Genomic DNA, 26,714 nt, shown 5'->3' with positions numbered 1-26,714 from the left:
GCACAGGAAATAAAAAGAACGTGTGATGACTACGTTTGAGATTTGGATTTTAGTGTCTCTTTCATTCCCCTGAAGACATCACAGATAATGAAGTCAAGAGGACTAGACTGCATTTGGTTGACAATATAAAAGATCCCTCTACTTCTCACCCATCGTATTCAGAGATTTATTAGGTCAGCCGAGTGGCTTTTTTCTGTATTATAAGAAAGCAGTCTTTGCGTTGTGTTGTTAACGTAGGGTTTTTTTTTTTGTTTGTTTTTGTTTTTGTGATATGTTTAGGGAAAGAAATGAGAGTACTGTAGAAGGTGCTGGAAATCCACAGCTGGGAGTTCCCGGTGAAGCTTCCACATGAGAGCTTTCTGGAAGCTGATTGGTTAGCAGTAGGCATTAGAAGTGACTGGTCTTTTCTAAATGTGTCTCCCACTGTAGCATGTACTGGAAAAGGCCTTTACCAGCGTGGTGCTTACAGAGCAAATGTCCCAACTAATTGCTTTCGGCAGTCTGGGCACATTATAACACCATGTTATAATGATCAGGTCGGTGGGTCCATTGTTTTTTGTGAAGAACTTCCCAAGGATATACTTAGAGAAAGAAGAGAGAGAGAGAGAGAGAGAGAGAGAGAGAGAGAGAGAGAGAGAGAGAGAGAGAGAGAGAGAGAGAGAAAAGAGGCGTTCTGTACACGCCCCTACATGGGATCCAATCCACAACCTAGGTGTGTTTCCCGACCAGGAATTGAACCGGCAACACTTCGGTGCACAGGTGGACAATGCTCAACCAACTGAGCTACTTGGGCTGGCTAGTTCCAGGTTTACAATGTTCCTGTGGGAAGCATGATCAGTCCCCGAGAACCACATGGGGACAGTGAGAAAGGCACCAGGAGCCAGGCTGTGTAACACAGGACTTGCTGGTAGACTTCATGTCGATTCTGTGATACGGTGGGGTATCAGAATCCTGGTCTCTCTGTCTTTCAAGGACGAAGCAGAGGAATTGGGCTTAAAAATACAGCAGGGAGCTGGCTTGTGCTTAAGGTAGAGCTATCCTCTCCTCGGGAGAGTTCAGAGGGGGGTGAGTGACAGGAGCTTAAGTACGCGAGGTCATTCATTAGACCCTTACAATGCTGAGACTGAAAGGGACTGGGCGGTCACCTCTGACCCCCTCGTTACAGGTCAGTGTCACACAGATCGTTTACCTGGGACACTTCGGGGTACCCCTTCCTGAGGGTAAGGAATGTCGTCAGTGAGAGCCTGGAAGTTCTTTCCAGAAGCCCAGCTCCGTGAGCACGCGGTTCTGGCTGTGCATGCCGTGAGCTTTTAATGGAGGTCAATGGGTGGGTCTTATCAGTGGAGGAAACGGCTTCCAGTTTTGAAGGAGTGCAGAGTCAAAAAGCAAAAACATACATCGGTTTTTGCTCTGCCCAGTAAGCATGAACATGACCGTGGGAGCTGAGCCAAGGTGATCTGAGGGAAGGAAGGATCAGAGGAGTCCACGGAGGAGGCAGGGCCGCTGAAAGGGAGCCGCAAGGCGTAGGTGTGGCTGGGATCTGCTTAGTGCCTGCGTGGAGGGTTGCCTTCCTTTTTTAACCTTTTGGTTGTGACACAGGGAAGCTAAAGGAAGAGCGCCATGAATGCCTGGACACTGACCACCTAGATATGACAGCTGTTCATGTTTTATCATATGTGTTTCAACTCTGAACTTTGTATGTCCTCATGTGCGTGTATTGTCTTTTAGCCACAGGCATCCTGCCATTACACCCCTCAGTGTATCCATTGGCAATGCCTAACTCCTAAATCTCTCCCTCTCTCTTTTCCCCCCCCTTTTTAAATTAAATGTATTGGGGTGACATTGTTTAATATGATGACACAGGTTTCCGGTGTGGGTTTCTATGTTACAAGATCCGTATGCTGCACTGTGTGCCCAGCCATCCCCTAAATCTCACTGACCTTTAGAAGGACTGGACCAGTTTTTTTCTTTCTTTCTTTGTTTAATAAATATAGGTATTTTATTGATTTTTTTTTTTTTTCCTGAGAGGAATAGAGGAGGATAGAGAGTTAGAAACATGGATGAGAGGGAAACATCAACCAGCTGCCTCCTGCACACCCCTACCAGGGATGTGCCTGCAGCCAAGGTACATGCCCTTGACCGGAATAGAACCTGGGACCTTTCAGTCCATAGGCCGACGCTCTTACCACTGAGCCAAACCGCTTAGGGCTGGAACAGTTTTCTTATAACCTTTTTGTTGCTACCTTACCAGGGAGGTTTCTTGCAAATTGAAGATGTGAAAAACTTAAAATAGTCAGATATTGTATAGGAGATATCTTGGCAGGTTGTCCGATGTCGTTCCTGATATGCCACTTTTTTCAGTATCTAATGCACTTTACTCTTTATTTGCAACCGTACGCTAAGGCAGCTATAAAATGTCAGAACAGTTTAGAAATCTACAAACAATAAAGCGGGAGTTCTATTTAATATCACCGCTGTGTCGTCCTGAGATAACAGTTCATCGCTTTGGTGAACTTACCTTCTTTCCCATGTCTGTGAGTTTTTTGTTGTTGTTTATGCATTATAAAGTCCGTGATCTTCGTGTACAGAGGATCACCGTTTTTATAATAAAAAAAACAAACAATCCTGTTGTTGTGCAGCTTACATTTTGCCCCACTCCCTGTGCGTTTTGGACGGAATCCCACAGCCTCGGTAGCGAGGGCTGTTGTTAACAGCGGCTGGGATCCATGTGCACCGAGCCGGCCGCATTCCTTCCTCAAGACGAGACACACCTCATTGTAAAGGGCCTGGCCCGGGATTAGCTCCGTGGCGTGTGCCCACAGAGCAAATATTTTCCTCCGTGCGCGGCTCCCCAGCTCACATAGGAACTGACTCTCAGTGTCCCAGGCCCCGTGTTTCAACACGTTGTGGGGAGTGCGTGCCTAGTAAACTCTTCAGGGCTCTGCATTTGAATTCTGGCTCTCATTTTACTTTCTATTTTATCTTATTTTATTTTTTTGGTCTTTTCTGGGCGGGTCCCTCCATCCTCCTTTCTGTAGTTATCAGGAGATCACCAGGCTGGCCTACCTTGGAAGTAAACATGCTCCTCTGCCAACATAAAGCGATTTAGAAATGTGAATCTGTTTCACCGAGTCACAGGCTCTCCTCGCGTGTATGTATCTTAAGCCACCATAAAACATATCCCTGTCATGCTGAGGAATGTGCCGAGGGCAGGCAGCAAAGACTGGCGGGGGGAGTGTGGGGAGTGCGCGTTGCTGTATTGTAGGTTTATGCCCTGACAGTCTCCGTGAGGCCTGGGGCACTGACACGGAGTGGTTGCTACATGTTGAAGCCGTTTCATTTATTTAGTTGTTTATTTTTCCCCCCCCTATGTTTTTACTGATTTTAGAGAGGTAGGGAGAGGGAGAGATAAAAACATCAATGATGAGAGAGAGAGAATCATCGCTTGGCTGCCTCCTGCACGCCCCCTACTGGGGATCGAGCCCACAACCTGGGCATGGGACCTCCTGGTTCGTGGCTTGATGCTCAAACACTGAGCCACACCAACGGGCCTGTTTTATAGATTAGTTCCAGAATTCCTGCAGGTAGTTATTCATCCTTGTTTATTCATGTGTCAGGGGGCTCAGAGGTAATTCTGTGGATGAAGGGTTTGAAGGCTGGCTCAAATGCCAGACGCAGGGAATCAGCTACCAGAGGGGATCATGGGAACAGGAGATGGTCCTGCAAGCTTGATGGAGAGCAGAAAGTTGGACAGAGGTGCTGTCTGGCCACCTCTGCTTCTTTGGAGGATCCGAGCTTCCCCGTGAGAGCGTTGCAGGCTCAGCCTTGGGGTGGTGGTTTTATTGTTGGGTTCTCCATGGCAATGATGTCATCACTGGCATTTGGTGGACCACCAGCATGTCATTTTTAGAAATCTCGTTTTTTAGTAAGTTTGGTTGGTCATTTGGTCCCAAGGCTTTTGCATCAAGCATTTTGTAAAAGAACCAAATGATGCTAGGGTGGTTCCCCAGATCTGACTGTCTAAATATTTGGTAAAAAAAAGGACATGAAAGAATTTTAAGCACATTAAAGAATTCATATATTAAACATGTTTTTTAAAAGTAGGAAGTTGCTGACTGTATCAATTGTGTATTTCCTCCATATTCTGTTATCCTTTCTCAGTAAATATTCAAGAAGATAAGTGATAAAATGTTAAAATAAAACCAAAGCAAATCATGTTACTGAAAGTAGAGAGGCAGTCTGAGATTTTAATTTCATCAGCAAATCTTCTAAATCAACAAAAACCTTGCTTTTTCTCTCTGCAAAACAAGTGCTAACATCCACATCACAGGGTTGTTCAGGGGGTTGAAATGAGATCATATATATTTAGACGTTAAAGAAACAGTGTTGATCCCACTCCGATTGCTCTCTTGAGCAGACAGGATTGTACGGTGAAAAAAGCATGTGAGTTGAGGTTGCATAGATATTGGGTGTGAATTCTTTGCCATGTACGAGTTCCTTTATTTAATCAATTAATTAGTTAATTCTCACCTGGGGATATACTTATTGATTTTCGAGAGAGACGGAGGGAGGGAGAGAGAAACAGCTTGGTTGCCTCCAGTACGCGCTCTGGGCAGTGATGGAAGCCACATCCTAGGGTATGTGCCCTGACTGGGGATGGAACCTGAAACCTTTTTGGTGCAGGGGATGAAGTTCCAACCAACGGAGCCACTGGCCAGTGCTCGGATGAGTTCCTTTATCTCCCCGAATCTCCATTCCTTCGGCTCTCACAGGAGTTTATCCTGTCGCCCTTGCGAGATAAGATAGGGTGCACGGGCTCTCCCCGGTGTCTCGCAGGTTCTGGAACCTGGATGTTTATCTGGGGGAAGAGGGTGTCTGTGCAGTGAAAAACGTGCCCCGTCCCCCACAGAGTCCCCTCCCCGAGTGACCTTGCTGCTTTTCTCTTTGCAGCGACCCCGCAGCGTGCCACCCCGGGCATGGACACCTTCTCCCGGGTCTGGAGGAGCACGGCTGGTAGCGCCATCGCCGGGTCCCCGGACTGCTAAGGCCATCCCAGGGGCGAGGGCGCCGGGCGAGGAGGGCGGCCTCCGAGGGCCAGAGCCACCATGCCTTTCGGCCTGAAGCTCCGCCGGACGCGGCGCTACAACGTCTTGAGCAAGAACTGCTTCGTCACCCGGATCCGCCTGCTGGACAGCAATGTCATCGAGTGCACGCTGTCGGTGGAGAGCACGGGGCAGGAGTGCCTGGAGGCTGTGGCCCAGAGGCTGGAGCTGCGGGAGGTAAGGGTGTGTGTGTGTGTGTGTGTGTGTGTGTGTGTGTGGCGGGTGCATGAGCGAGAACTCACCCAAGGGACCACCCCTCTGTCTGGGCACCTGCCTTGCCTTTCCACTTTTGGCAGATGTGTCTGCCTTCTATAATTTTCGTAACGCTGAGTACCCCTCGTACTCATGAGGACGTAGAATTAGGCGCAGCTAAGCACAGTGCAGGGCATATCCCCACCAAACTCTGGTGCAACGCGTACCCCCACCAAACTCTTCCCGTACCCCTGGGGGTATGCCGCGTACCACACTTTGGGAATCACCGGCTTAGAAGATGAACCCTGCTATATCAGCAGGGCCTTGATCTGACAGCCTTCCGGGGAGAGAAGCAAGAACACACCTGGAGCCTCCCCAGGGTGATGGCCTCCCTCTTGTTCCCACTGATGGGCCGGGGGTAGGGGGAGTTGGCAATGAGAGGCTCTCCTCGCCAACCTCATTTTCAGTCTGCTGAAGGGTGGAGCGGGCGGGTAGCCGGGGTGGCATTCCGGCTGCGCGTCCAGGCGACCATGCCCTCGGAGGGAGGGATGCGGCTGCTTTCCTTTTTTGCTCTTTCGTTTCTCTGTTTTCCTCTCCGAAGGGAAGGAAGAGGCAATAAGCGTTCAGAGTGAGTGTGAGCAGCGAGTTTTTTGGTGGGAGCCTGGCACATGGACTTAGGTTCCCATTAAGATTCCTCCTGACCCTCGTTTCCCTTTGTACCGTCTGTGAGACTTCTTTGGGCCTTAAGCAAACCCTGGGTTGACTCTATAGCCAGATATAGATGGCGTGGCTCTTAGGAGAACCTCTTACTGAGGGCAGCGTGTCCTGCTGAACAAGCAGGCCCTGCAGGTTCCAGTTTCTCAGACACTCCAGAGAGGAGACGTGGTGAGGAGGGCACACAGCATTTGTCTTGAGAACCACGGGTCACACCAGCTAGTGGGTGAGGGGATGGTTGAGAGGTTGCCAGAGTTGAAATGACTACAGCTCCTGAGAGTCAAGCCTTACTCTGAGGCCCTGGGACACCGTTGCCCAAGGCCTCAGGGTGTTGGAAGTGATCGATGGATGGTGTCTGACCCCCGCCCCTCATGACCCACCTTCTCTCCATGCGCATCTAGGATGTGGGGTCACTGAAGGTTGTCTTCTCCCCTTGGCGTCTTCCACAGGCGACTCTTCTGCCCCAGGGGCTGTTCTGCTGGAGCACTTCTGCCTCCTGCTGGCCTTCATGGTGATTCTCTGGCCTCAGAGGTCAGGTCTTCCTTCGGAATTTATTCTCCTGTGTAGGAGCTGTGTAGGAGCCCGTCCTGCCCAGCAGACATGCCTAGCTCTGTAGCTGACACACTGGAATAAACGTGCTCTGACCTTGTTAGTCAATGACTGGCTGGCACTCTCTACCCCCCCCCCCCCCCTCTTTTGCTTATTAGTAACCCATTTAGGTAGATTTATTTATTTATTTTTAAACATTTTTATTGATTTTAGAGAGGAAGGGAGAGAGAGATGGAAACATCAATGATGAGAAAGAATCATTGATCGGCTGCCTTCTGCATGACCTCCTACTGGGGATTGAGCTTGCAACCTAGATGTGGACCCTTGACTGCAATCGAACCTGGGACTCTTCAGTCTGCAGGCCGACGCTCTATCCACTAAGCCAAACCGGCTAGGGTTGGAAATATATATTTAAACGTAGGTATGTGCATGAATAAAAGGAAGAACCTTGATACTGTAGATCAGTTGGGCAGGAAGCTGGTCTAAATTCTTGGCAGACATTTAGTTACAGAGGTCATTTAAAAATGTATGCAGTGATTTTACTTTTGAGCATTCCCAGTAAGTCACATTAGAGTAAGTATTCTTCACACGCATTGGGAGGCACAGAGCATGTGGCTCAGGAATTACAGGTGCAGCCTTTGGAGTCTAGGACTTGAGTTCAACTTACAGGTCTGTCGCTTTTTAGTTAGAAAACCTTGAAAAAGTGACTTCACTTCTGGAATAATGACCCTCCCTTTATTTAGAGCTGTTGTCCATATTAAAAGAGATACAGTATGGGAAATGTGTGGTGCTGTCTCTAATAATATAGCAACATGTGGTTGTTCCAATTGGAGAGTCTTTTTCAATGAGGAAAATCTTGAGCAACTGCAGTGCATCAGACATTGCTGTTCAGATGTGCACAGACTGCCCAGCTGGTGTGGCTCAGTGGTTGAGCACTGACCTATGAACCAGGTGGTCACGGTTTGATTTCTGGACAGGGCACATGCTCGGGTTTCAGGCTCCATCGCCAATAGGGGGCGTGCAGGAGGCAGTCAATCAGTGATTCTCATCATTGATGTTTCTGTTTCTCTCTTCCTCTCCCTTCTTGTCTGAAATCAATAAAAAAAAATATTAAAAAAAAATAGATGTGCAAAGACTAGTAGGGGAGCCCCACATTTAAATATATATTTTTTATTGATTTTTTACAGAGAAGAAGAGAGAGGGATATAGAGTTAGAAACATCGATGAGAGAGAGTCATCGACCAGCTGCCTCTTGCACACCCCCTACTGGGGATGTGCCCGCAACCAAGGTACATGCCCTTGACCGGAATCGAACCTGGGACCTTTCAGTCCGCAGGCTGACGCTCTGTCCACTGAGCCAAACCGGTTTCAGCAGGGGGAGCCCCACATCTAGACGAACAGCTGAGAATGGACCCACGCTGAGATGGGTGCCCTCCTGCCCTCATCCATGCCCTCCTGCCCCACCGAACCCCGAAGCCCTGGCAGCGAGAGGAAGCCTCAGGGAGAGAAGGAGCCTTCCCTCTTTGCTCGGGGACCAGAAAGACGCAGAGGAGAGCAGCAGGTGGAAGAGAAGGCGAGGTTCCCCTGGGCGTGGGGGCCTGGGTGTTTGCAGATCCAGGGATGTGAAGCAGCAGCACATTCCTGGGGTCTGAGAAGCCACCCCTGCCAATCACCAGGCAGAGCTATGGTGTGAGGCGCAAGGTGAGGCGTGTCTGGAGACGCGTAGGGTTAGTCATTACTCTCCGCAAACCATTGTTTCTGGCAGCGAGAGGGCAAAGGTCAAGCCCGGATTACCCCACCGCGGTGCTGTCACAAAGGCTAACGCGGGGAAGTCACATGCTGCTGTCAGGTGTGGGTGGCAGGGTGACTGATCTCCTAATGCTCAGGTGTGGTGCGCGCTCCACGCTGGCTTTATTTTGACGCATCCGCATTAGACCACATCACTTTCTTTCCTGATGGCCTGCTTTCGTTCTGCGCCAGATGGCGTCTGAGGTATGTATGGCCTTTTGTGGAACAGTCCGGCAGCTACCTCTGAGAATCACGGTGCGCTAGAGCAGCCCGGGACTGTGTCCTCCTTCGGTGCATCCGCATCGGGAGGAGGAATGCACGCTCCACTCCGAAGCCGGAGTCGGAGGGGTGACCGGGGTCTGTTCCACTCACTTGACTTTGGATTGGGGTCCGTTTCCAAAGAGAGCCTTCGGCGCGTCAGAGGAGAAAGTGGGCGTCCCTCTGAAACAGAACAACACGTTTGGTCTCGGTGAGGCCTGGGAACCCGATACGGGCGGATGTTTTGTTCTGCCATGAGAAAGTGCCCTGTGGTTTAGGTGAATCCTAAACTTTACAACCGCTTTATATCAGGAAAGGAAAATTCATTTTGATTTGAGTTTAGATCTGCCTTAATTATAATTTGTGTTTTACCATTTAATTTTAGTAGATTTTTTTTTTAAAGCAGTTTTAGGTCTATAACAAAATTGGGTGGAAAGCAGAGTTCCATGTACCACCTGCCCCCACCTGCCCTCCTATTCTCCTCCGCCATCAACATCCCGAGTCACAGGAAGCATTTGTTACAATCGGTGAATCCATGTTAACACAGCCTTGTCCCTCAAAGTCCACAGTTTACATTAGGCGAGGGAGGAAGAGAGAGAGAGAGAGAGAGAGAGAGAGAGAGAGGGAGAGAGAGAGAGAGAGACTGACTGTTGTTTTTGGTTCTACTTATATTCATGGTTGATGCTTGTATGTGCCCTAACCTGGGATCAAACCTGCAACCTTGGTGTATTGGGATGATGCTCTAACCAACTGGGCCCATTAGGGTTCCCTCTTGTGGTTGTGTTTTGACAAATGTGTAATGATGTGTGTCCTCGCGGGAAGCTTTTTGAGGGTCAAGACTGGTTCTGCATGCACGGATGTGCTGCCCTGTCCAATGGCACCCAGATGGCCCTGGCCCGGTTCCCAGGTCAGCACATACAGTCCCGCCCTGAGAAGCTGAAAGCTGAGTAGAATAGGGCCCCTGCCCCCAGAAACCCCAGCGTTTAGAGAACAGGACAAACAAGCAGCGAAGCGCAGGGAACAGTCCGTACTGAGGTCCAGAAACAGGAAAGCCCATGGAATTGTCAGGGAAGGGCAGAGTTCAGGTTGCAGCGATCCGTCTGTGTGAGTGCGCGTGGAGGGGGTCATGGCAGGGAGCACAGGAGTGTGGAAGGGCTGGCGGGAGTCGGCTTGTGAAGGGTCAGATGTATCTGGGTAGGGAATTTTGGCCAGATCCTGTAGGAGATCGTTTCCAAAACGTGTCACCAAAATATGAAAACAACCGCCAGCTTTTAACGTGCTACCTGTTGTGCTGAGCACCTTCCACGTGTCACCTCATTTAATTCTCAGAACAAGCCTGGGAGGTGGCTCTCCTGCTGTCCCCGGTTTACGGATGCGGGACCACAGTTCAGGGTGCCCTGCCCCTCGCTGGGCTGGCTCACACCCAGGCAGGCTGCTCCACCATCCTACTTCCCAGGGATGTGTTGTAGCAGAAGAGGGGTCATGGTACATGCTATGGGAAACGCCCTTATAAGTTTTATCGGTTAGGAGTTTATAAAGATAGGGAATCTTAGCATGCATTTCATATCATCAAAGAAAAGCTAACTAACTTTAAGGGTATTTCCGTGGTTTGCTTTTATGCTAATGTTTTCAGAATTGGCCGCCGTGATGATGGGAGTATTTGCTTGATTCAGGGGAACACCTAATTTGCAGACCCTGTCAGATAACAGTGGCATTTGCTGCGCTGTCTAGCCTGCTTAACCACATCCATGCACTGTTGTATGTGCAGTGGACTAAGATAATCAACACTGATAAAGTATCAATTGAAAAGTGGTCTGGCTGAAGCCGGTTTGGCTCAGTGGTAGAGCGTTGGTCTGCGGACTGAAAGGTCCCGGGTTCGATTCCGGTCAAGGGCATGTACCTTGGTTGCGGGCAAATCCCCGGTAGGGGATGTGCAGGAGGCAGCTGATGGATGATTCTCTCTCATCGATGTTTCTAACTCTCTATCCCTCTCTCTTCCTCTCTGTAAAAAATCAATAAAATATATTTTAAAAAAAGAAAAAGAAAAAAAGGAAAGTAGTCTGATCTGGAGATTCCCAGTCTTTCAGTTTGTGTTGCTTTTTTTGTCTTATTTATTAAAAATATTAAGGAAAAATAATCTTTTTAGCTTAATGTCAGTTCTTCGAGGTACATTGATACCAGGGTCTGTTTTCTAGACACAGAAACCGTAGGTGAAATAATTCCCCCCAGTCTCAACTTATAAGTCTCCATCTTTTTGCATATTTGGAGTTATTTTTTTCGTGGTAATGAGATTTGCTTCTTGTGTCTATGTTACTCTGCAGTTTCTTTTCCTGTGCTGTTAGGAAGCGATTGGCTAGGAAAATGAAAGGGGTGCAGTGGTAAATTATAGATGTGTCAGCTCTAGAAATCTCAGACAAACCCAGGGGAGAGGTTGATTGCACACAAGTTGTTTTGTGCAATTATCCGCCTGATGAACAGAGGCTTACTTTCCAAATGTGATTGCATGAAGTGCGGTTTCAGAGTGCCCGTACGTCTTTAAAAGTATTTCCCTGGCCTCAGTGGAAGTTTTAGTGCTTTTCCTAATTCCTGTGTCTTTTATGCGGAGGCACACCAACTCTCTATTTCTAACTTTACAACTGAAATACTGCAGGCAGCCAGTTACAACTTCGTGCAAGAAATGCTAAACTTTTGCTTCTGGATGATTAACTCTTCAGAATGCTTGAGATAGGATCATGGACTTAATCCCTAGTAATTGCCACGACCATGTCTGTAACCCCTACAAATAGCATTAAAGCTGTGCCACTGGTCGCAAAATTAGAAAAAACACACACACCAACTTTCAAGAAATCTCTTCCTATTGATAGCCAATGTGGCTGGGAAGGAGAATAACAACCATCTCTACAAATAAATGAACAAACGAATAAGAAAATGCTCCAGAGTGGCCCTGGCTGGCATGGCTCAGTTGGTTGAATGTCATGCCCTGCACCGAAAGATCCCCGGTTCGATTCCTTGTCAGGGCACATATCCGGGTCCTCAGTGAGAGTACACACATCAGAGGCAAATGATTGATGTTTTTCTTTCACATTGATGTTTCTCTCTCTCCCTCTCTCCTTTTTCTTCTTCTCTTTCTAAAAATCAATGAAACATCAGTATTTAAAAAAACACACAAAACAGTGCTCTAGACTGTTTTGAAAGACCATGACTCACTACAGTCTTTTCATGATACCAAAAGAGAGATCTTCCTTTGACACCAAAATAGTCACTGAAGAAGCTAACATTTTTGAGTGCCTGCATATATGTTTGCTTCCTCTGTTCAAATGCAAAGCTCCAAGCCAAGCAAACCAGGAAACTACTCATGAAAATGACAATTTAATGTGGCTCCCCTGTGTTGTTTCTTAGCGTGGTGCATTTTTAGTAACTGATTTAATGATATCCTTAAAGCAAGTAAGCTTTTCTTGGATGATAGGAAATGCATGGTAAGATCCCATATCTTTATAAACTCCAGCCATGATGAAAATAGCAAAATTAAGTTGTGTCGTAGTGGTGCATTTTTAGTAACTCCCCGGAAGCTGGTTCTCCTGTCCTCTTTCCTCATCCTTTTTAACGAACTCATTGCAGAACTCAGCGCACTTGAGCTGTTTTTCCAAGAAAAACAAGAGGAATAAAAAGGGATGGACAGCTCCCCGGGAGGTATGGTGAGGAGGAGGTGGGCCTGGCTTAGGTTGGGTGCCTCCAAGATAAACCAATCAAGCATTCCCCAAGTTTACTCAGGGAAACACAGTGGATCCTTTTGATCACGGAGGAGCTGGTTTCTATTCAGAGTCATCCAGGCATTCTCCCCAACCGCGTGGCGATGGTTAGCAGGGAGGCCCAGCTTCCAGGATTCAGCTGGAGTTTAAGTTGGCCAGTCCGCTGTGAACAGGCCTCTGTGGTCCCAGCTGGGCCCGAGGGGATGCGTGGTCCCTTGGCTAACACACAGGAAGTCAGTTGGCACACGTGTTCATTTAAGTGAGCTGTTAGGTTCCGATTCCATTTCCCTGTGTACACATGGCGGAAGAGTACACCAGCGCTGCATTGCAAACTTGAAGAGAGCTGGGTAGGAACTTGGAGATGGGTTTTCCTCCTCTACTGAAGACCCCAGAGCACAGAGACAGCTGGCATAGGAACGAGGGCTGGTGTGGGCATGGGGAAGGTTACTTTGGGCATAGCTTCACAGAACGGTGTATGTATGGATGGGGAGCTCATGAATGGACTTGCTTTGTACTTGACAGTTGAACTCAGCTCTTGTGAAATTAGGTTGTGTGGCTGTGAGTAGATAGAAACTGGGTCTGACAGGTTACTGTACCTGTCTCCTCCAACCCTACCTTGCATTGGAAACCTCATATGTTGAGTCGTTTTCTGTAATTTTTTTTTATTGGGTAAATGTGTAACGAGTCACCTTGACATATGCTGTGTCCTATGGAAAAGGAAGTGTTGCAATAACAGCACAAATCTTAGGCCATGAATTAGGGTGTGTGTTTTTTTGTATTCGAAGTGGTTTGCCTCTTTATTTAGAGTTCTGGGTATCCACGAGGGCTCAACCCTGTTACATTACCATGATTTCTCTTGCACCTCATCACCCCCCCCCTTTCAATGTACGCACCTGTGTGTGCGTTTATCTGTGCATGGCTGTGGGTGTGTATGTGTACTCCATGGAATATTCTATCTCAGGCTTTTTTTTTTGGGGGGGTGTGGAGATCAGGTCTGGTTTAATGATTGGCTGGATGGGAACGAGAAAAGGAAATTTAAAACACTAGCCTTTATGAAAGCACAGGAGCTGGAAACAAATTTTTAAAAAAACCCTCTTTTGAAAAATCAACCAAAGACTGTTTATGCAGTTACTGAGGGCCCTTTATAATTTGGGTGTTACTAATTTGAGTGAGTGTTATCATCTGAATGAAGCGAGGCCCATAAATTCTATCCCTGAAAGTCAACACTACTTTGAGCAAAAGACACTAAATCATGGGCGGCCTGCTTAATAACTAAAGTTTGTCCTCCCTTTCTCCACCCAATGCTTACAAAGGGCTCTTTTCCAAGTAAAATACTTGCCCATTACTGGTTACATATACCGTATTACCTCATTTATTCTATGCAAACTCACCGCTGGCCATCCAAAAGACACTTCTATGATCCTATACTCCTTAACGGACTTTAGTATAATGCAGAACCGCCTTGGGCCCTTTCCCAGCTTACTAAGTACCCAGGTTACCTTGCTTCAAGATTCACCCGAGCCTCCATCATAGATCCTCCAGGACAGCATCTGAGTGAGGTGCCCAGGTCCCCCCAACATCTGTAAGGAGACTCTCAAGGAAGTCCTGTGGAGGCACTGCTCTGTGACTATTTTTTTCTTCTTATTTTATTTTATTTTATTTTATTTTATTTTATTTTATTTTATTTTATTTTGTGTTTATTGATTTTAGAGAAAGAGGAAGGGAAAGGGAGAGAGAGAAAAACATCGATGTGTGAGTGAGGCATCAGTAGGCTGCCTCCGAAGCCTGAAACCCGGGCACGTGCCCGGACTGGGGATGGAGCTGGCAATCTCTTGGTGCCCAGGATGACACTCAGCCACCTGAGCCACACGGGGGTCAGGGCTCTTACACCTTTTAGACTTCTGTGTGATTGACCGGCAGGCTTTCCAGCTTTGACGTTGGCTTGCCTTTTTTCTTTTAGTTCAGGCAACTGCTGTTTTCTGGTCCAGCGGTTCATGGGGTAGCCGGTCGCGCTGACGAACAAGGTTCTTGAGGCTTGCCTGCTTTACTTCCCAGGGAAGCTGATGGTGGAAGTAGCATCCGCAGCAGCAGCAGGAGACACCATTTGTGAAGCGGTTACTTAACAGGTCCCTCCTCCCCACCCCCATGCACGGCTGATGGGCATCACCGCACTGACACCCGAGGAGCCTGTGGGCGATAGGCTTCTCCACACCCCCATTTTACAGATGAGGAAGTTTGAGAAGGGAGGAGGCATCAGGCCCTGAGGCAGTGAGCCCCTGGGAGATGAGTGACCTCGGAGCCTGTTTTCTTCACTTTCTCTTCCTCACCCGTCATGGGTCACCCTGGAACCACTCATGGACTCCCCGGAGCTGGGAGAGGAACAATAGGGTCGGAATTCACTCCAGCCAGTTTGTCTGAGCCGATAGACATGGAATCTTGGCTCTGGCTCTGTTTATTGGCATTTCGTTGCTCGAGAAATGCATGGACTTCTGGTGTGAACTTGCCCTTGGGGACCTCAGGGAGGAAATTGGATCAAATCACCGCTCCCACCTGAAAATATCATTTAATAACACCCTGTGGAGGTTTTGGGTCTCTAGCTGTAGGGAGGCGAGGCGAGGTCTGGCTTTCCAGTAAAGTCAGAGTCTGCAGGCCTGGGTAGCACTGTGGCCTGGTGAGCCGCAGTGTGGAGGAGGAGGAGGAGGAGGAGAAGGGGCGGCCAGCTGGCGGGGGAACATCTGCCCAGGAATGCCTTTGGAAATGAAGCATCGTCCTGAAAAGCATTCTTTTGAAGGCAGGTTTTCAGGTGTGCTGCACAGCGTTCGAGGCTGTGATTGAAATAGAAAAGAAGGCTTCAAAAGCAGCGATCTGGGTGTTGTTTTTTTTTGGCAATTGTTGTGCTAATCCTGAAATCTGAGCATCAGTTAGTATGAAGGCAGGATCGGATGCCTGAAAGCACCCGTTTTCATCATCGGGCACATCATTCACAACCAAACTGGGTGAGGCTTCACGTCCGAGGGTGACAAACCTCACTTTCATTGATCAAAGCCCACCATAATGGGCCAGGAACAGCCACTGGGGCCCCTGGCAGCTGCGAAGAGGAGACCCCGCCATTCTGAAAGCTTGATGCAGGGGAGAGATTTGCTTCAGTTCACGTACAATGACGTGGTCCAGGCAGTGTGGTTTAAAGGACTCTAGTGAAGCTCCAAAGGAATGAATCCATTTTCAGTTAAAATCTGGGTCTGGCCGAAACTGGATTGGCTCAGTGGATAGAGTGTCGGCCTGTGGACTGAGAGGTCCTGATTCAGTTCCTGTCAAGGGCATGTACCTTGGTTGCGGGCACATCCCCAGGAGGGGGTGTGCAGGAGGCCAGCTGGACGATGTTTCTCTCTCATCCATGTTTCTAGCTCTCTATCCCTCTCCCTTCCTCTCTGAAAAAAAAAATCAATAAAATATATATTTTTTTAAAAATCTGGGACTGGATGACAATGTTCCACGCGGTGGAAGCTGGCTGTTGGCAGAAGGCCTTGTCCTAGCAGTTGAGTCATCGGTTCCTTTGCAGCAGGTGCAGGGCCTGTGCTTGCCTTGGCTGGCCCGTTCCATGTGAGAGCACGGGGCCCCAGGGGCCATGGGGACGTCAGCCTGGAGATCTAAGTAAAAAGCCGGCGAGGTCCCCACCCTGCACACCCCCCCCCCCCCCCCCCCCGACACGGGTGCATCGGCACCCAACCAGGCAAACAGCAGCAATGGGTGTGGATCCTGCCTCTGGATACTCAGCGCTGATCACAATCCATGTGTACATGTGGTTTCTTTTTCTTAAGTCCTCCCAGCGTTAGAAAGTGACAGCTGAGCGCCTGTGTATGGGCCGGGGCGCCTCGGGGGCCGGGAGGCTGGGAGCCCTGTTCCCTGTGTGGTCCTGGGAGGGCCCTCACCAGTGTGAACTGATGTTGTTTTGCCCTTTTATCTAGACGCACTACTTTGGCCTCTGGTTTCTCAGCAAGAGCCAGCAAGCACGATGGGTGGAGCTGGAGAAACCGCTGAAGAAACATCTGGACAAGTTCGCTAACGAGCCTCTGCTTTTCTTCGGAGTCATGTTCTACGTGCCAAATGTGTCATGGCTTCAGCAGGAGGCCACGAGGTAGGTGCATGCTCCTCCCCGCATTCCGTGTCAGGGCGTGGACGAGTGGCAAGGCTTCTGATGAAGGACATGAGCTGGTTCATCTAGGGGGTGTGTGCGTGTGCGTGTGCGTGTGTGTGTGTGTGTGTGCGTGCATGTGTGTGTGTGTGCGTGTATATGTGTGTGTGCGCGCGCGTGTGTGCGCGTGTGTATACATGTGTGTGCGCGCGCGTGCGCATGTGTGCATGTGCGCGTGTGTATGTGTGTGTGCGTGCGTGTGTGCTTGTGTGTGTGTGTACATGTGTGCATGTGTTCGGTGGGCAGTAGATGGGGATTCTTCTCCAGTTGCTTTTCAGCTTTAGAATATTTGTTTGAATTCATGTTGCTAACTCTGACTCAGCTGTTCCCTACAATGCTCATAAGACAGCAGTGATGCTGAGTCAGGTAGAAGTTCGTGTCATTGGGTGCTGTGGGGTAAATAGGCTAGAATCTAATTGAAAAATGGACCTCCTACTTACTGGGTAGTCCATGCCTTCACTCACAATGTCCACAAACAAAATGTGCCTTCAGACTTTGGATTTGAGTGTTGGGAAGGTAAGGGGAGATGGGAGTAGAATTGAGGAAAACATGGAGGGACAAGAGTTTTGATTGACATGAGGGGAGACCCACCCGGGGATTGGTCCCTTTCTCCTGCTCATTGGCTGCTTAACCTGCCATCTTTGGAGTGATATTTCTCCTTATGAGAGGGATTTGGATAATTCCTCAAGTTCTGATAGTCTGTGATTCTATGAATGACACGAATGTATTTTTGTTGGTGGTGGTACAGTTCACTTATTGGTAAGAGTTTTCCATTAAAATGTCCTCGTTGGGGGGCTATCTCATCCAGTGGTTATTTGCAGTAATAAAAGGTATTGCTTGAACTCTCTGATTTTCGCCTTTTCCCTGGATCATGGCATTCCCAGTGCGTGGGTGGCAGGGCCAGTGACATGCTGAGACAAAGGAGCAAGTGGCATTCGACTCGATGCGTGCATGTGTGGTTTCTTAGATTTTAACTTTCTGAAATAGAATGTACTTGACATTTTTACATATGCATTTTGAGGTAATGGCTTCCATCATTTTTTTTTTAAATAAAAAACTTGTTAAATTAGGTGGTTTTTATGTAAATAGAGGGCATGAGATAGCTCCCAGTCTGACCCAGGAAACCTGTGCTCAGTCTTTCAGGTGCCATTCCTTTGAAGCATTTGGTTGTATACTGCCATCCATTGTTTTCAAGTTATCTCACTTATCTAAGTCCTTTTTTGAAAATGTTTTTTATTGATTTCAGAGAGGGAGAGAGAGAGAGAGAGAGAGAAACATTCAATGTTAAGAGAGAGTCATGGATTCCCTGTCCCCTACTGGGGATCGAGCCCACAATCTGGGCATGTACCCTAGACCAGAATCGAACCTGGGACCCTTCAGTCCACAGGCCAACGCTCAATCCACTGAGCCAAACCGGCTAGGGCTAAGCCCTTTCTGTACAAGAAGCGATTTACGCCTCACATGTGGACGAATCCTGCTGGCTTATGAATCCTTGCTGAGAACTTACACAGTTAGGAAGATAGCATTGGGTTAATAAGTACTTGCCGATCGTGGCTCTCGGACCATTAACTGCAAGGCAATGAGTAACAAGACTGAAACACGGGCTATAAATTAATGCCTATTGAAAGAAGTCATCCGTGAGAAAAAAACGAAGTGATGCTACTTTATTTATTTATTTTTTTAATATACTTTATTAATTTTTTACAGAGAGGAAGGGAGAGAGATAGAGAGCTAGAAACGTCGATGAGAGAGAAACATCGACCAGCTGCCTCTTGCACACCCCCTACCGGGGATGTGCCCGCAACCAATGTACATGCCCTTGACCGGAATCAAACCTGGGACCTTTCAGTCCGCAGCACGACGCTCTACCGCTGAGCCAAACCGGTTTCGGCAGAAGTGCTGCTACTTTAGACAGACTTACCCTGCTAGGTCTGTTGCCTCAGAAGAGCAGTTGAAATGGCGAGGGACTTGGGCATTGTGCTTTAAGAAGTTAAAGAAATCACGCCAAAACTGGTTTGGCTCAGTGTATAGAGCGTCGGCCTGTGGACGGAAAGGTCCCAGGTTCGATTCCGGTCAAGAGCATGTACCTTGGTTGCTGGCACATCCCCGGTAGGGGGTGTGCAAGAGGCAGCTGATCGATGATTCTCTCTCGTTGATGTTTCTAACTCTATTCCTCTCTGTAAAAAAAATCAAGAAAATATATTTAAAAAAAAAAAAGTTAAATCAGTTTGTTTGGAAAAATGAAGACTTGTGAGGGTGTGGTGGCTGCCCTGTGATATATGAAGACTTTTGGGGAGGAATTCTGTGTTTGTTCTGGAACCCAAAATTAGGGCTGATAGTGAAGTTCAAGGAATTGAAAGGCTTTGGTTATTTGACTCAACATAAGAAGATGGCTTCTAATGGTTAAGCCCATAAAAACGCGGAGCAAGCAGACAGAGACGGGCAAGGTCCCTGGCGTCCGGAATTGCGGGCACAGAGCAGGTGGTGAGGTGAGGTTCCACGGAGGAGACTGTCATAGGGGGTGGGATGTTGGAATAAACCAGTTGCTTCAACAGACTAGGGCTTGCTATATCCTAATTACCCGGAGTGCTTATTGTAAACATGGATTCTAGGGCTGCACCAGAAGTCTGCATTGGAATGGCTAAGGCATGTCTAAGGGGATTATGCGTTGTTTAAAATAATAATTCCTCGGGTGGTTCTGATGTTCGTTCATACTTGGGATTCAATAGATTAATTAACCTCTAAAGTTTTGTATCGTTTTCGGTTTTCCAGGTAAGTAAACTTAACGCTTACATTATCGGGCTGTCAGTATTTGCATTCCTAAGCTGAAACAAAGCAAAACGTGTTGACCCCTCAAGTTTGAGGTAAAGAGTAAGGGTTTTTGGTGGTGCTGGTTATTGAGGCTGAGAATTAGGTGGCACGTCTTTCCCTTTCCTTTAGAATTCCTTTTGCTTCGTGAGCATGGTCCGTTTAAGATGAAGTTCGATTAGGAGGGACAATGTTTTCCAACACGAGATTCTGAAGCAAACTCTATGACTGCCGTTTGCTCAGAAAAACTAACAAAGAAAATAATGCAGTGCTTGGAGGACACTATTAAGCTCAAATGTTGGAACTAAACTATGTAGGTTTCTGATATAACCTTTTATGGTGAAGTATGCTTAAAGTTAGGAGCTGGTTAGCATGAGGAGGGATGTGTGTGTGTGTGCGTGTGTGTGAGAGAGAGAGAGGGAGGAGAGGAGGAGAGAGAGAGAGAGAGAGAGAGAGAGAGAGAGAAAGAGAGAGAATTCCAGGAATTTTTTTTGCCTCCAGGTGCCTTAGAACTGGAATGCTTCAAGGGGTGTCAGAGCAAACCAAAGCCTTAACCTGGGGCAATGGAGAAATAAGAGAGAAGGATTGTATGTACAGGAAGGACAATGTATAGAGGGAGAAAGGAAAGCAAAAGGGACTAACATACACATGGGAAGGTTGAGGGCCGCCGACAGTGACTCAGGTGTGATTCAGTGAGACCTGCCGTGGGTGGAAGGCACATAGACTAGAGTACAAAGAAGACACGGGTTGGACAGAATCGCATCTTTTGATGCTCGGGGTTTCTGGGTTTGATGTTAGAGGCAAATAGATGGGCTGAATTCAAGGTGAAGGATGTTCCTCAGAGTCATTAGGAGCCTTTGAGGGAGTGTGTGTGTGTGTGTGTGGGGGGGGGGGGGGCAGAAATCTGAGCAGTGTCAGGAGGTTTTAGAAGCATCTGGGGTCCCATCTGAGGCAGAGCAGGCAGGAGGAGCGGTGGTGGGGCGGGGCTCCAGAGGAATCCTCCCTGGAGGAGGAGGGCGGTGACTAACTCGGCAGCCATCCGCTGTAATTCCAGTTTCCAGGCCGCTCAGGTGGGAGATGGGCTTTGGCCTCTGCGAGCACCTGGGACCGGCTGTGTCTGACACCAAACAGTTCGTCTTTGTGATGCCCACAGAGAGAGAGAGATTTGCATAGATTAGAAATAGAAATCTGTCTTTCAGGGCGGGCAAACCCTTTGGAGAAGGCAACCATTCAACCATCTGTGCTTAAAAAATAAGCCTTTGTCTGAGCCAACCAAACCTGTTTTCACCCAACACATGTTTGCAGTGGCCTGGCTCCCTCTCTCTGAGAGGGAAGCTGGTTCTGCAGAATTCATCAGGACCAGCACTTCTCCTCTCGGAAGAAGGAGAGTTTAGAAGTAAACTTTTAGTTTGATGTGTGTGTCAACCCATGTATATTAAGACCCATAGGGGTGAAAGGAAGTTACAGTTAAGAGGCATGTGTTTCATTTCTTATCACCAGATAATCCCTCCCTTGAAGACTTGCAGATTAATAGACTATACAGCCCTGGCCTGTGTGGTTCAGTGGTTGGAGCATTGGCCCGTGCACCTAAGGGTCATGGGTTTGATTCCTAGTCAAGGGCACGTACCTGGGTTGCAGGCTTGATCCCTGGTCCTGGTTGGGATACATACAAACACACAACCAACTGGTATCTCTCATCTCTCTCTTTTTTTTTCTTCTCTCTCTCTGTCCCCTCCTTCCCTTCCACTCTCTCTAAAAATCAATGGGAAAAATATCCTCAGGTGAGGATTAAAAACAACAACAAAAAATGGACTATACAAAACAAACCAACAAAAATTTTCCAATGTTGTTGGCTGCAAACTGTTTAAGAAAGCAATGGGCTTTATTGAAATTATCAAGTCCAGATGTTTTTTTAAATTAGGAAATTAAGAAGCTCTGTTTCTTGACGTTCATTTTGACATACTGTGTCTCATCTCCTGGATATTCCTTTTGAAGAACAAATCTCTGCATAAGTGAGGGAAATCAGCCAAGATACTAATGATTGCGTTGGGGGAGAAATGAACCACTCAGGCCCTAGTTTTAGGTGATAATTGAAGAAGAAGACAAAAGATATTAGAAGGAGAATACACATAGGAGTACATATACAAAGAAAAACAAATCTCTTGATACACTTACAGAAGTGCGAAGAAACTGGTGAAAAGGATACCCTCATAGACACAGAGAGGGTGAGTCATGAAACCAGAGGAATTAAGGAGATTAAGAAGACATTTTGTTAACCCCACTCCAAACTGTAAGACGCAGTACCTTGGGGCTGTAAAAATGTTCATTTTCCCTAAACCTTTGGTTAAAATGCCTCAAGGGATGGGGCTATCATAGTTTTTTTTTTTTTTTTTTTTTTTTTTCCATTTCGCTTAGCTTCTCATATTCCTGTTGCCAGCTTTTCTGTCCAGCAAAGGAACTCTTACTAGCAGTTCATCTTCCCCTGCCTCCAAGGAAAGATTTCTGTAATGTGTTTTAATCATTTGCGTAGCAACAGGCTCATTATAAACACATGGTTTTCAGCTTTTTCTGGACGCAGAAGGGAAAACGATGGCTTGTGAGAGGTGGAGAAATTCTTAGTCAGACAGAAGGATACTTAATAATAGCAAAAGGGAAGCCAGGGAACTCCTGGCCAAGATCACTGCTTTGAGTTTAGCTCTGGGCTTTTTCCAAATCTTTCTCCAGCGAGGAAGTCCCTCTTGAGTGTTGTGTTGTGTGTGTGTGTGTGTTTTCAATATGAAAGAAAACTTTTCAAGGAAAAAATCATTTTTGAAGAGGGAATTTAGGCTTCAAAACTTGGAGCTGCTGACCCCAGGCACACATGGCTTGAAAAACATTGCATTCTGGGACATTTTTCTTGCACCAGAACGTGTTTGCCTTTGCACTGCTCACCGTGGAATGGTATGTTTGCCCCGTGCCAAGGAGCTTTTCATTGTCCCCGTGCAGGCAGGAAACCTTTGCCTCTTTCCCAGAGCGGGCGTGTAGCCTGGCGCTCAGGTGGGGCTGCCCGCCCTCCTCATGGGGAGCTCTGTATGGAAGCAAAGCAGTGGAACCGCCGCTGTACCCGGCGCAGCCACTCCACACACACGCCAAGGACGGCCCAGCACACCGCTGTGCGTCTGAAGGATCTGTCCCGGCTCCCTCCCGCCAGCGGGTGCTGCCCCGTGGTTTCTGTGGATCCCCGTAGTCTCCAGTGACACACTGTGCTGGTCTGCTAGGTCAGGCTGCCTCCCCCTCATCCCCGGGGAGATTTTAAAAATGCTGGCTCTCTGTATGGGATGGTGTGTGGGGACATTCTTCAGGGTTAAATACCGTTCCTCCCTGGGAAGAAGTCCCTGGAAAGGTGTCTTTCTACATTGAAAATGGCACCATGAAGAGGGCGTGTGCATCTTTGTGTGATGGTGAATGGCAAAGGAGTTAGGTTCTTACATTTTTACACTATGATGGGGGCCCCCTTTGCTTCCAGTTACATTTTTGGGCCAAACACACACACACACACACACACACACACACACACACACACACACACACACATTTTAATCTTCACCCAAAGATATGCTTTATTGATTTCTAGAGAGAGAGGAAGGGAGAGAGGGAAAGAGAGATAAACATCCCTCTGTTGCTTCCTGAATGTGTCCTGACCTGGGATCCAACTTGTAACCTTTTGGTACCTGGGACGATGCTCCAACCAGTTGAACCACCCAGCCAGGGCCCATTGGTGTATTGGTCATCAAGCCAGAAGAGGTGAAGCCTAGCATCCTCATAAAGGCCAAAAGGATGTTTTATTTGAGGGGGGGGGAGGGGGAATTAAAAAATATATATATATGTATTATTTTTATTTTTTAAAATACCGTATTTCCCAGTGTATAAGACAACCTTTGAAACGAAAAAAAGTCAACCGAAAAATGGGGGCAAAAGGCCAAAATTGCACAAAAATTACCTGCAGATCTTGACGGCAGAGTAAGTCTTTTCTTTGAAGTGGGGGGTAGTCTTATACAGTGAATATAGGCCTAAACCTATGTTTTAACTGTAAAATTAGGGGGTCATCTTATACGCCGGAAAATACAGTAAACTAGGTTTTAGGATGTAGTCCACAGATCATACAAAGGCTTTCTTCCTCTTTCCGTTCTGTCACATACCGGTGCTGTCCCCACTTAAGCTCTTGCCATCTGCCTTGCATGCCATTGGATTAAGTCTGCATCCAGCCCATGTTTACTGTCCCTTTTAGAAGCTCTAATTATGGTAAGGTCCCCATTTCCTTTTACAACACCATTTATTCTGCTCTTCTGGTTCTTTGAGTTCTTTTATTATTTTGAAATGCCATCTTCATGGCTATTGAAAGTGGGAAACAGGGACTCCCTTCCAGCCCCCATCCAAGGCGAGGCGGCTGGAGTTCCCTGGGAGGACAGAATCTGCTGAGCATCTCAGATCCTCCCTCTGAGCGGCCCCAGCTGGTGAATGGGAGCTTGTTCTCTCTCCGGGGACGGCTGAGGATGTGGTCCTTCCTGCCAGAGAGCTGAGATATTTTAAGACTCTGCTGATACTAGGACTTAGTCTCCAACATGATTCTGTGTGGTGCGTGTGTAATGTATGACCAGATGACGGAGGAAAATGGCTGGCTGGGAGCCACAGAGCAGCAGTCTTGGAGGCAAGAAGAATGGCTGGCCCACAAGGAGGTTAGTTGGTGAGAAGGATAGCTGCCATCCACATGGCTTTTTGATTTCAACCTTTATTACAGGTTGCTTATAAGGTGGGCATCTCGCTAGTCAAGTAGGAGGAGAAGGATGAGCAGACCTCAGCACCTTTCCTGCTCCGCCAAAGAGCTGGATCTCCAGGCGGCTTGGAGTTCATGTCCGAGTGTCTGATGTATTGGAGCCTTAGTTGAGTTTGTCCTTAGAGATTACTGAAACCCAGGGAGCCTGGCCAGTGTCTCCTGGGACCTGGACCAGCTCGATGGGCGGAGACTTCTGCGTTTAGGTCCACAGGGAGGCCCTGCGCCTGGCTTCATCTCTGCTGTTGCCCTCTTGAAATTCTTCATTTTTGCACAGCAGACCCTACATTTTAATTTGCCTCTGGATTCTGCAAGTTCTGGAGCCGGCTCTGCCCAGGACAGCCCCGGGTCCACCTCTGCTCAGGCACCTCCACTCCTGTTGTTTTTGCCTTGTGAGCTGCGCTCAGCTGGGTGGATCTGATGGGTGCGATCAAAGCGACCGTGTCAATACAAAAAGCCTGCAGGGGAACTAAAGGAAAACGTTCCCTATCTATGCAAATAGGGACCCAGATACCTGGCCCTGGTAACCATTTCCGCTCCTGGACCTGACTCACTGGAACATCCCACAGAGCCAGGGGAGCTGTTACAAAGCCCGTGTAACTTCCTGTAGGGAAGCCGATGGGCTCGCTTTTTTCAGTCCCCACCTAGGACTTCCTCACGTCTTACTGGGAGAAGAGGACCCTGCAGAGTTCATGCCTGTCTTCATTAAGTCCAGAGCACCCCTGAGTGCCAGGCCTGCTTCCCAGTGCAAGCCTTCCAGCTGTATGGAGCTGCTGCTTCTCTCCCTCCTGCTCCCCCAGGAAGAAGCTACAGCTTGCAAAACACGCAGGGAGGTATAGGGAGTTGTGTAGGCAACCCACTGCTCTAGAGCAGCGAGGTGTAGGCAAATAAAAGGAAGTTAACCTTTAAGCCTTGGTATTTGTTCCCTTTAGGGGAGGGAAAACAAAGAGTCAAATAAATCATTGTCCTTTAGTACTATCAGGTGCCCTGTCAGTGAAGGGAAAACTCAGAATTTTACAAGGCAATGATACATCAGGGGCGTCATTTATGTCTCAGAGGGAGCTTTCATGAAATGTTAGGGTTTTCCATGCATCTGGCACTTGATTTTCACCCTTTATAAAAAGCAAAATATACTTCTGTTTTAATTAGTAAAGCAACGTTTTCTTTAAAAAAAAAAAAATTAGGTGAAATAGTACTTCTAAAAACACCTTTGCCTTTAAAGAGTTAGAATGATCTCATTTCTAATCAGATGATTAGTGTGTGTTTACTAGTATTTGGTGATCTATTCTGAACTGTTTAAAAGAGGACAGAATCATGCGTTTCTGAAAATAACTATTTCTTAAGCCAGGGTATTAATTTTATCCACGTGCATTCCTTGATTTCCAAAGACACATTCATGCATTTGTTCATTCACTCACTCATCGATTCCAAATGATCCCACATTCCACCCATGGGATGATGAAGGTGTGTGGTGGAGCATGGATTAACAATTTAGGTTATTCTATGTATGCAAAAGCTGAGTAGCATGTGACGATCCCACCCAGCCGTGTTTACCTCCAGCCGAGGGGTGGGGAGAGGGGGAAAACAAACAGGAGCTGTGGGAAGAGGTGTTTTGTCATGTCGAAGCACGCCAGCTATGCTTTCTGAATTTTTAAAAGACATCCACTTCCTTATAAGGGATTCTTAGAATTCGGAGGGTGATCATTATAATGGGTGGGATTGGGAATGGCAGGTTAATTTCAATAATGGATTTAAAAATAAAACACGTGTTGAGGGGGGGGGGGGCGGGGGAGAGGAGACACAGGGAGTAGATGTTCTAAAATCCTTTGTTCCATGTTATTCCTGGGAGTGCTGGGACCTTGAATTGGAGCGAATGGGGTGGGGAAGGAAATGGACAGATGTGCTGTGTATTCCCACACTACATCGGTCCACAGCGCTTGAGTGGCAGCAGGAGCGAGAAGGCACAGAATCCTTTCTCTGTGCGTTCTGGTACGGTGCTGTCTGACCGATATAAGACCTAACCCCCCCCAGCCTGAGGATATTGTGGTTCTGTGTGGCTCTGTGGAAGAACTTCATTCCATCACATGGTGCAGTGCAGTAATAGCGATGCTGGTAGTGGCTGGCATTTCTGTGTAGCTCCTATGTTACGTGTCCTCGGTGATGTTCAGTCCTTACCGGGGCCCTAGGAAAACAGGTGGGCACTATTTTTATTCTCTTAAAAAAAGGATTGTTTTGCCCCACTGGTGTGGGTTAGTGGTTGAGTATGGACTAAGGTGACCAGACACCTCGCGTTTGGCGGAACAGTCCTGATTTTTAACAATTTGTCCTGCGTCCCACGGCGTTTTAAAAAAAGTTGTTAAAAATTGGGACTGTCCCGCCAAAAGCGGGATGTCTGGTCACCTTAGTATAGACCCATGAACCAGGAGGTCATGGTTCGATTCCAGGTCAGGGCACATGCCTGGCTTGTGGGCTCGATCCCTAGAAGGGGGTATGCAGGAGGCAGCCAATCAATGATTCTCTCTCACCATTGATATTTGTATCTCTCTCTTTCC

At 47.7% G+C, this 26,714-nt stretch overlaps 1 protein-coding gene across 4 annotated transcripts in view; it reads left to right on the top strand.

Annotated features, from left to right (window-relative positions):
- PTPN14 (protein tyrosine phosphatase non-receptor type 14) overlaps nt 1–26,714 on the top strand; it is a 137,812-nt gene that overhangs the window by 49,626 nt on the left and 61,472 nt on the right. For all 4 annotated transcript variants that reach the window (XM_036441842.2, XM_036441844.2, XM_036441845.2 and 1 more), the window contains 2 exons: nt 4,951–5,279; nt 16,318–16,487. In XM_036441842.2, coding sequence (XP_036297735.1) covers nt 5,106–5,279; nt 16,318–16,487 — 344 coding nt within the window. In that variant the 5' untranslated portion in view covers nt 4,951–5,105. The remainder of the gene's footprint in view (nt 1–4,950; nt 5,280–16,317; nt 16,488–26,714) is intronic.

The sequence above is a fragment of the Pipistrellus kuhlii genome, unplaced genomic scaffold (genome assembly GCF_014108245.1).
Source record: "Pipistrellus kuhlii isolate mPipKuh1 unplaced genomic scaffold, mPipKuh1.p scaffold_m20_p_18, whole genome shotgun sequence".
Lineage (NCBI taxonomy): Eukaryota > Metazoa > Chordata > Mammalia > Chiroptera > Vespertilionidae > Pipistrellus > Pipistrellus kuhlii.
The sequence above is the reverse complement of the archived record's forward strand: the minus strand, read 5'-3'. Positions and strand labels throughout refer to the sequence as shown.